The 11,142-nt window shown below is 45.2% G+C and overlaps 1 protein-coding gene across 1 annotated transcript in view; it reads right to left on the bottom strand.

The window, feature by feature from the left end:
* The window catches only part of GSAP (gamma-secretase activating protein), a 109,763-nt gene extending 101,727 nt beyond the window's left edge, over window positions 1-8,036 (bottom strand). The window contains exon 1 of the mRNA XM_075064582.1: window positions 7,706-8,036. Coding sequence (XP_074920683.1) covers window positions 7,706-7,790 — 85 coding nt within the window. The 5' untranslated portion in view covers window positions 7,791-8,036. The remainder of the gene's footprint in view (window positions 1-7,705) is intronic.
* Window positions 8,037-11,142: the final 3,106 nt, after the last annotated feature.

The raw sequence follows: 11,142 nt of genomic DNA, 5'->3' as shown, positions 1-11,142 counted from the left end.
AAGAAGGAACTGAGGAGCGGCCGGGTCGGCAGGGGCATATATACGGTGCCGCAAAGGCGCCACGCCAGGGGGCGCCTGCCGACCCGCCGGGTGTTGCTAGGGGAAAATTCGTCCGATGAACGTGCACGCGGCGCGTGCACACCTACTTGGAATGAATATGAGCAAGCACTCGAAGAAGAACCCTAACATCCTGTTTGCTTTTTTGATCGCATATGTATAATGTGTGGACGTCTTCATAGAACTATCCACGATGACTCCAAGATCTTTTTCCTGATTTGTTGTAGCTAAATTAGCCCCCATCATATTGTATGTATAGTTGAGGTTATTTTTCCCCAATGTGCATTACTTCACATTTATCCACACTAAATTTCATTTGTCATTTTATTGCCCAATCACTTAGTTTTGTGAGATCTTTTTGAAGGTCTTCACAGTCTGCTTTGGTCCTAACTATCTTGAGCAGTTTAGTATCATCTGCAAACTTTGCCACCTCACTTTTTACCCCTTTCTCCAGATTGCTGAATGCTGCTAACAGCAGATCAGTTTCAACCCATCCTATTACATGCATACAGGACTTCAGAAGTTAAGTAATGGCTATGCATTGCAAGTTCTCAAACTGAAGTCCTCAGAGCACCAGCTGGTGGTCAACAGAGAGGTGGAACCAGCACCACAACACCTGTCACCTTGTTTCCAACTGCCTCTCCAGGCAACTCAGAGAAATACCTGGAAATGAGGAGTGCAGGAGCCTAGGTGCCTCCTCCATAGCCACTTCTGCATAAAGAGCAGAATAAGAAACAGAATTTTCCCTTAATGACCAGAGCCACCAGAAAGCCATGCAGCCTAGCAGTATTCACTGGAGCAGTGGTTTTCAAACTTATTTGATCACATCCCCTTCTTTCTGTCTGTAGTAGTTTTGCCTGAGCTCGGGCATGCGGCTAGCAGCCACTGCTCTCCAGCCACCCAGCTTTGAAGGCAGCATTGCCGTCGGCAGCAGCAAAGAAATACGTGTGGCATGATTTGGTACTGTCACCCTTATTTCTGTGGTGGTGCTGCTGCTGGCAGCGGCACTGCCTTCAGAGCTGGGTGCTCAGCCAGCAGCTGCTGCTGTCTGGCCACCCAGCTCTGAACGTGTGCAGTAAGTGGTTTTTTTCCTAAATCTTTTAATGCCCCCACACCCAGAATACATTCCACACATCGCAATTTAAGAACTGCTGCACTGAGGTACCTGGAAACTAAGCAGCACAGGGGCATGTGCAAGGATCCCATGTGTCAGGGAAACATAGGTAAGAGAGTGGGGGTAGATGAGGGAGAGAATCATCAGAAAGCCATGATGGACATGAAGGGGAAAGAGAAGGACCAGCCAGAAGGGAAGCCCAAAACAAAAGTGATTAGTGTATGTCAGAAAGGACAAATCATATTAAAGACAGTAAAAAGGCATGCTTTCTTTATGTCACTTTTCTAGCAGCTGTGGTTGCCAAAGGGTTGTTGCCTCACAAATGGGTTCTTGACTGGGAGAGAAAATATAGTCCATAAAAAGACCATTTGATGGCTGCATTTTAACCACTGTATGGTAGTTTGTAATAGCAATAGCGTTCAGAAAGTGTGAATGGAAAAATTCTTCAAGATTTCTGTTCGGTTATTAGCTGGGTTTGACACTAATAACTTCGTAGTTATCACCTAAAGTTGGTAGAGAGTGTGCCTCCTCCATATGGTCAGGTATTTTTATACTATAAACTGGCTTGCGCTAACACAATCAGTAACAAAAAGAACACCCTCTTTGTTTTATTTATTACTGTTAGGATCAATTAAATTCAGAACACTGGCATTATGTTGTTGGGAAACAAGGGGGAAATCCTAGCTTTCTTTACACTACTAGATTCACCACTTTCCACAGCTGTCAGATCACTCAAAGTCCATTACAATAGCATTACACCAGAGATGATCACCCAATAATAGCCCAGGAGATCTGTCATTATCATAGGCCCAGGCACACCCTAATGCAGGGGTGGGCAAGCTCGTCCTGCCCGGCCCGCCTGAGCTCCCAGCCAGGGAGGCTCCCCCCCAGCCCCGCCTTCCCCCATTCCCCAGCATCTGAGCACGCCACATCCGGGAGCAGCCCTGGACAGAGCTAAAGTGGTGTGGCTCCACTGGGGCATGAGCTCCTCCCGTTCAGAGCCATGTGGTAAGGCGGCAGGGCTGCGAGCTGCGGCCGAGTGGCGGGAGCTTAGGTCCCATGGAGCCATCCTGCTGCAGTGCTGTCCAGGGCCGCTTCTGGACGTGGCACGCTGAGGCTCCGGGAGAGGGGGGAGGTGGAGCTAAGCGGCATGATAAAGGGGCCAGAGGGGTTGGATAAGGGGCAGGAAGTCCCGGGGACAGTCAGGGAACGGGGAGGGTTGGATGGAGTAGAGGTTCTGGGGGTGGTGGTCAGGGGACGGGGAACAGGGGGTTGGATCGTGGGAGTTCTGGGGGTCTGTCAGGAGGTGGATAGGGGTCGAGGCAGTCAGGGGACAGGGATCAGGGGGCGTGGGTGGGGTCCTGGGGTGGTGGTTGGGGAGGCAGTCAGGGGATAAGGAGCAGGATAGGTCAGGGATTCTGAAGGGAGTAGTCAGGGGGGCAGGAAGTGGGTGGGGTCGGATGGGGACAGGGCCAGGCTGTTTAGGGAGGCACAGCCTTCCCTGCCTGGCCCTTCATACAGTTCTGGAATGTCGATGTAGCCCTTGGGCCAAAAAGTTTACCCATGCCTGCCCTAATGTCTCAAAAACAGAGTGTTTTTGCATTTTAATTTAATCTCATGATACGCTCTATATACAAAGTCCGCGTTCGCTCGCAGCATGTGTCCCCACTACTGTACTACATTGCCATTGGTCCTCCCTTCCGACTACTATTCTAGAAAATTCTTTGACCTATATAAGCGGCTGCAGTGCCGCAGTGTCTACAGTGTTTGTAATCTTTGTCATGTGTACTCTACTGAAATAGCATAACAAGCCCATGGCTTTATGTTTTAATTCATTCGTATGATGGCCCCTTTACATTTTAAAATATGGATCGGTTTGTTGATAACATAAGAAAAGGAGCAGACAAGCTATTCATGTGAAAGATCCTTTTCGAAACCAGCATATGTAAAAAATAAACTAAAAAACACAATGTCCCAACAGCACCTCAACTCACTCATGATTTTGTACATTGAACAAGAATTGGCTTCATTAGTTAATTACAATGATATGATTGAGGAATTTAAGTCCATAACACCTGGTGAGCGATGTCTCATTCTCTAGGACAGGAAGACAAAGAAACTTTAATCTGTTTTGGTCAATTTGGTTAGCTCATTATCTGGTTAAAGATAAATATCATGAAAATTGACTGTATCTTTGTATACGCCTGGTTATCATTACAGCAAAAATTTGGTATTTTGTGTCTCATTTTTTAAGTAAAGTTTAGTTGTTAATTCAAAAAAATTAAGTTTAGTTAAGTTTTAGTTTCTTTAGTTTGTTTGATGAATAAAAATAATGTCCTTTATGACTGAGTATTCAATAAATGTTCGCCTTTAAAAAAAATTCCCTGGATGCACACCCTAATGAAATGTGCTGCACACACCTATGGTCATTATCCCTTTGAATGACACTACACCCTACATTGATATTAATGGAAATTTCATTGGATTCAGCCTCTTATACTAATCCTGAAAGTTTAGGGAACAGTCTTCAAACAAATCCTTTTCCACATAGTATACTCCCTCAAGGCAGAATTCACTCCAATATAGAGGGCCCACACAATATCCTCTGTACCACAGGGCCTCCTCATCAGTCCAAGATGGAGAGGAGGGAGGACATGCTGGTGTCACAAAGGTGATTTTCCTGTCATCCTTACTAAGCCAGTGCAGACTGAGCATTTGGAGTGAACTGGGGACGCGATAATTAAATCTGCACTTGAAAGATCCAGTGGCCAAAAACCCAACATAAAAGGCACAAAGAACAATAGCCAATATCCCAGTCCACAGGCTAGAATAGCAGGCAGGGACAGACTGCAAGCAACCACACGGCCAGCCTGCCTGCATGCCGAGGTTGAATACTGTCCCATCAACCTTCTTTCTACTGTCTATAAGGAAGGTTGAATTTGACCTCCAAGCAGAGAGTAGGCCCCTGATTCAGAGTCCACAGAACTCAATGGAAGTCTTTAGATCAGGGCCTATGCGAGACACATCTTCTCTCAATTTATAGTTCCTTCCTTGATCCTACCTATGCCCAGTGAGTACATCACTGGAAATTCCAAGAGAGGCTGCATAACACTCTCAAATCCTCAAGGGAGAAAACATTCATTTTTAATGTTATATTTAGTAACATTTAGCGCAAGGTGCAAAAATATTTGAACATCTAGAAATTAAAATCCTTTTAAAGATAATTAAATCAGCTTTCAAGCAATTCTGAAACTGATGGCCATTTGTGACTCTCCAGAAGGTTACCACCACCAACAGATTCAAAATAGCCAGGAAGACTTTGTTCAAATATAGCACAGTTTTAATTCATAGCAAGAAGTGCTGCTTGTCTTCTGAACACTCACATGATTGGGCTAAACAAAAATAAGCCCAGATTTTCTTTAACAACAGTTGAAAAATATTTTCATGTGTTTATTTTAAAAAGTCTAATTTCTTCAGTTCCGACCAATGTTTTACAAACACAATGCTTCTACTAGGTAGGCCCTATAATTGGAGTTACGCCAGTTTGTGAGTACAACATATGTGATTGCTAAGTTCAGCACCATACAAGATATTTTTGTCCAAAATCCAGTGATTTGAGCCCCAGTACTGACAAAACTTATGTGGATGCTTAATGTTCTTCATATGAGTTGTCCAATGAGAATAAAGTTAAACATGCATGTGAGACTTTACAAGATAATTCTGTTGAGACTGAAACTGTAGCAATGGGAGCTGAACCCATGGTAGTTTAACTAATAGGCTACAGCGCCCTGGGTGCCTAGACACAAAAATAATTTATTTTTAAAAGATAGGAAAGTCACCATGTGAACAGAAGTTGAAATGCTAGACAGTAATACTAGTAATATCAGATGGGTTTATTCTAAAAAAGACTGGTCTTTTGGTTTTTAAAAAGGCTGTGCACGGCCTTTATCAGTCTTAAACATGATGGTCAGTGCCATGTCCACACTATCACTCCAGTATATAATGGTAAATAATAATAATACCTAACATACATGGAATACTTTTCAACTACAGACTTCGGGGTAGAAGGAAAGGTAAGGAATTTATTTTTAAAATAATGGAAACTTTCATATTTACCTTTGGTTTTGTATAAACTTGTTTGAGGATAAATCAATCTGACATACCCTTTTATAGAGCAACAATACATAGATGGTTGATTTTTTCGAATGATTTATCTTGCCAAAAGGTCTCCAATTAGACATTCAGAATTTAGTACCGATGCTAGCATCTGTCTCTACCGTGATTAAGGGGCTAACAAATTCCCCGCCATGAAAAATATATCACGGACTGTGAAATCTGGTCTTCCCCCTGTGAATTCTTGTCTTTTGTGTGCTTTTACCCTATACTATACAGATTTCACAAGAGAGATCAGTGTTTCTCAAATTGGGAGTCCTGACTGTGTGTGTATGGGGGTGTTGGCAAGGTTATTTTGGGGGAATGGTCATTTTAGAGCTGGGCGGCTGGAGAGCAGCGGCTGTTGGCTGGGCACCCAGCTCTGAAGGCAGCGTCCCGCCAGCAGTAGCAGAGAAGTAAGAGTGGCAATATCATGCCATGCCATCCTTACTTCTGCCCTGCTGCCTTCAGAGCTGGGCAGCTGCAGAGTGGCGGCTGTTGACTCAGGGTCCAGCTCTGCAGGCAGCAGTGCAGAAGTAAGGAGGCAATAGCATACCATGCCAACCTTATTTCTGTGCTGCTGGTGGTGATGGCTCTGCCTTCAGAGCTCAGATCTCAGCCAGCAACCACCGCTCTCCAGCTGCCCAGCTCTGAAGGAAGCACCAGCGGCAGCACAGAAGTAAGGGTAGCAGTACCACAACCGCCCCCCCCCATAACCTTTCAAGCCCCCACAACTCCTTTTTGGGTCAGGACCCCTACAATTATAACACCATGAAATTTCAGATTTAAAAATCTGAAATCATGAAATTTACTATTTTAAAAATCCTATGACCATGAAATTGACCAAAATGGAGAGTGAATTTGGTAGAGCCCTAAAGATAATGATTTTTATGCTATTTCCCTCTGCTTTTCTAAATTGAGTCTTCTGTAGTTTTTAAAAAACAGAACTGAAACAGTTACTTCACAGGTGGGGTGGAGGGGAACCATTGTGCCAAAAGTCCACTGGGTTTATTCATTGCTTCTCAACTCCCACGCTACCCAACAAAATAATTTAGCAATCACATATTGTTGTGGCATCTACCAGTTAATTTAATTTTAATTAGCATTCACAAACAAAATAGATGAAAGATTTTTGTTTTTTTTAAAGGGGAGGTTACTTGGGGAAAGTATTCTAACCAAATTTTGGGGAAAATGGGGAGTGAGAGAGGAAAGTTTTGTGAAAGAAAGGGATAGCACATATGATAGAAGTCTGTTAGTAGGAAGTTAAATCTACATAGGTTATTTCCTGTTGTCATATACAATTGTTTCACTTTGAACATTCTTTGCCAAATTCATCTCATGATGCATGAGTGACTTGAGTGGAGAGTTATACCAAGTTATACCAAGGATAAATTTGGCTCACATTTCAAGGAAGTTACTTTTAAATATACGTACTTTAGATTAACCTGTTTAATGTTATATGAGTTTTTAGACTCTATGATATTTGCTCAAGGTGATATGCCAAGAGCTGTGAACTCCTTCAGTGCAGTCTGCATATCATGTGAAACCAAACTATTTTCACTTCCCTGCCATAATAGATGAAACTCGATTCTCCATTTTAAAAAAATAAATAAAATGTCACCATGTAAAATTTAAACTCACACCATACAGAATAACTTTGCAATTTTTAAGTGGATATTTGGACACTGTACTTACATAAATAATGAGTGGACTGGATTCTGCACATGACTTTAATGGTATTTGAATGTGGTGTAAATCAGTTGAGTATTAGGCCCAGCAATCTTTGTAACTGGCAGCCAAGGAGCATACAAATGGGAAAACCATAACACACATCAAGGCAGACACGTATTTCTAGATATGTTTTGGCAATGGTTCACATATCATGCTCCCAGCACCTGACTAAACCATGTCCAAATAAGAAACTACTTCACTCATTTAGGCCCAAGTTCAAACACACCTGGGCTCTTTTGACACTGTAACCACTCAGCACATAAATGCTATGTTGTTTTTACTGCCATAAACTAAACTAAGGTGCTGATTCATGAAACATTAGATTCCAGCCAGCTTTGTTCTGACCCAGCAAAAAAACACTAATATCACATTATGTCAAACTTCTTCCCTCTCCCTTTGTGTTGTGTCCCATTTTAAGAAGGGGGGGAGAGGGAGTTGTGAGGATGTTTAAAGGGCCAGATAACAATACATATGTGCACACACTTCAGAAGCCAGGGCCACATCTGAGACGGGGCAGGCGGAGGGCGAGGACACTTTCCTGACAAGTGAGCCGAGTACAAGACAGATATGGCTAGCGGGGATGGGGGCGACCCTACAGAAACCCAGCCTGCTTGGCAGGACGGAAAGCGCCTCCCCAAGCATCAGCGTTACCTAGAGCCGCTGCCGGACCTTGCGCCAAGAGCCACGGGACCACATCGCTCTGGAGATCAAACTCGGCGCTCAGCTGGAGCAGCATCCCGCTGACACCACCCGCCTGGCCGCCGTCTGCGGGAGAAGGCGCGGGACAGACTCGCAAGAGCCCGGGTCCTAGAGGGGCCGGCACACCAGCCTCTCGGCTCCAGTGCAGCCGGGGGCGTGGGCACTTCCGCAGTCCTCCTCATTCGGGCCGCTGCTTTCGCTTCTGCTCCAGAGCGGCAGCGCCGGGAATAGCCCAGCCCGGCCGGGAGCCGCTCCGAAGCGGCAGCCTACTGGGTGCCGGGGGTGTCATTCAGCTCCGGGAGGCTTGGAGTGGCTGGGCGCGCTGCTCCCCCAGGCTGCAGCAAGAGGGAAGGTTGCGCTGAGCAAGCGCCTGCGGTTGCACGCTCTGCAGCAGGCAGGCGCATGATTTTCAGTGGGCCTGGGCTTTCACCTCACCGGGCTGGGATGTTTTTGTTAGTGGTGCAGACGCAGAGTGCTGAGAAATGGTCCAAGCCTGCTGATGATAAGTAATAGGTGATAAGATAAACGCTAGAGGTTGGCACAAAACCAACCTCCAGCTCCAACACCTCCAAACTCAGGAGAATGTTGGATCTGCTGCTCTTCCCGGCTCTAAAGCCCTCCAGGAACCTGTAATGAAGGTACCACAAGATAATGGTGTCAGGAGTAGGTGGTGGGGGGAATTGTGTTATTATTCATTCTTATATTATTACAATAGCACCCAGAGGCCCTGACTGGAATCATTGCCCCTTTGTGCTGGGCAGTTTACAGGCACGGAGTTCCCCATGCTAACACAAGAGAGATTTCAGATTCAGGCCACAGTTGTGTAACTGGATAAGCGCAGCTGAAATCCAGCACGAATGATGAGCCGTCCAGTACAGTAATAGCTTATAGAATCGTAGAAGTGGGAGGGATCTCGAGAGGTCATCTAGTCCAGTCCCCCGCACTCAAGACAGGACTAAGTATTATCTAGATCATCCCTGACAGGTGTTTGTCCAACCTGCTCTTAAAGATCCCCAATGATGGAGCTTCCACAACCCCCCTGTCCGTCCCGAATACGGGTTCGGTGAAGTTTTTAATCGAGTGAGGAAAAAACCAAGACCAGACAGGCTGGAAACTTCAAACACCACGTGGCCGTTTATTAACGGAGAAAATCACAACTTGGGCTGGGGAGGAGCACTTCTATCAACTAACAGTGCTATTAAAACAAGCTAGTAAAACGAGAAACCTTTACACAATCTAAAACACGCTATTTACATCTATTAACACATAACCAAATACTTCAAAAAACAACTGCTCTTTAGAAAAGTAAACGAATACACCAAATTAAATGATCTGTGTGCACACTTAACCAAATACTATTATCAAAGACACCAAATTAAACTCAATAGCAGTTATTATAACAACTCAGTCCTTAGATACCATATATACATAACTTTACAGCAGGCGGCAGCATATGCAGTTGTATACCAAATAAAAGGGGAAGAAGAGAGAAAAGGCTAGGCAAAGCACAGACAGTTAGTGAGCAAGTACTGTATTCCAGGCGCAGCTGACCAGCAGTACAGACATCAGAAGCATACCGAATCCGTAGAAAATACCGTAGGAAAAATAAGCAATCCGTGGAAAAATACCGTTGAAAAGAAATAATAAACAACATGACACGAGCCGGCTATATCCGGAGGAGACCCCTGGCTGAAGGGTTGATCAGGTCCTTCAGTCAGTTCGCAGATACTCCTGCAGATCCTGGCATGAGGCATGGTTTTATTCCAGGGACTGTTTTACACTTGGCAAAATTTGATTGGTCCCTAGCTCCCCCACCCTCCAGGTTCCGAGCTGTTGCCCCCTACGTGGGCAGATTTTGCACACGGCACACTAGAAGCTACTAGAAGCTGCACTCAGCACACTAGCATAGTTTTGCACACAACCCTAATCCGACCCTTTGAACTGCATTACGATTGGTCAGATTGGGCCCCTTTGCACAAGGCACGCTGGTGTTATACACACAGCACCAACCTGACCCCTGAGTTGCTAGGCAGAAGAGCAGGAGACTGCACACGACACTAGCCTAACCCCTAGGTGACCAGGTAAAAAGGTGGGAACCTGCACACGGCCCTCTAAGGTTGCACACTGCACTACGGTGCTGCACACAGTACTAGTGTGACCTTTAGATGACCGGCAATTGGCCATCCAGACGCCATGTTGGACCAGAGGCCTTTGGGCTGCGACACCCCCTAAGCAATTTATTCCAGTGCTTAACCACTCTGATAGGAAGTTTTTTCTAATGACCAACCTAAACCGCCCTTGCTGTAATTTAAGCCCATTGCTTCTTGTCCTACCCTCAGGGGTTAAGAACAATTTTTCTCCCTCCTCCCTGAACAACCTTTTCTGTACTTGAAAACTGTTATCTTGTCCCCACTCAGGGTATGTCTACACTATCCACCAGATCGGTGAGCAGCGATTGATCCAGCAGGGTTCAATTTATTGTGTCTAGTCTAGATGTGATTAATTGACCCCCAAGCGCTCTCCCATTGATTCCTGTACTCCACCTCCACCAGAGGCATAGGTGGAGTCAACGGGAGAGCAGCAGCAGTTGACTCACCGTGGTGAAGACATCATGGTAAGTTGATCTATGTACGTTGACTTCAGCTACATTATTCATGTTATTAGATCGAGTCGCCCCCATGCCCCTGTGTATACCAGGCCTCAGTCTCCTCTTCTCCAGACTAAACAAACACAGTTTCTTCAATCTTCCCACATAGGTCATGTTTTCTAGGCCTTTAATCATTTTTGTTGTTCTTCTCTGGACTTTCTCCAATTTGCCCACATTTTTCTTGAAATGTGGCACCCAGAACTGAACACAATACTCCAGTTGAAGCCTAATCATCGCGAAGTAGAGCGGAAGAATTAGTTCTCATGTCTTGCTTGCAATACTCCTGCTAATACATCCCAGAATGATGTTCACTTTTTTTGCAACAGTGTTACACTGTTGACTCATATTTAGCTTGTGAATGCATTAGGAAGTCATTTATGAGATCAAAAAAAGGTCAAATCTGCTTTTGTTGTCCCACCTTAGTCACTGGGGCATGGAAAGCCCAGATCTTATGTTGTCATTTATCATTAAGAGTCATTTACTATCCAGAAAGTGCTAAGCAATGTCCAAAAACAGAAAGACACTTCCTCCCTCCAAAGCTCCCTCCCCAGCTGTTCCATCAGGGAGATTGAACCCGTTTTTACAATTAGTTCGGAGGGGCTGCCTCCCACCCCGGCTTGGTTGTCCCTGAGGTTGGACCGAGGGGAGGTAAGAGCCAAGTATCTGGAGGCCCAGTGTCCCCATGTTGACTGCAAACTCTGGCAGTGTGGCTCCACTGGTTCCCTTGGCCCTCATAGCCCAC

Source organism: Chelonoidis abingdonii, chromosome 1, assembly GCF_003597395.2.
Source record: "Chelonoidis abingdonii isolate Lonesome George chromosome 1, CheloAbing_2.0, whole genome shotgun sequence".
Taxonomy (NCBI): Eukaryota; Metazoa; Chordata; order Testudines; family Testudinidae; genus Chelonoidis; species Chelonoidis abingdonii.
The sequence above is the reverse complement of the archived record's forward strand: the minus strand, read 5'-3'. Positions and strand labels throughout refer to the sequence as shown.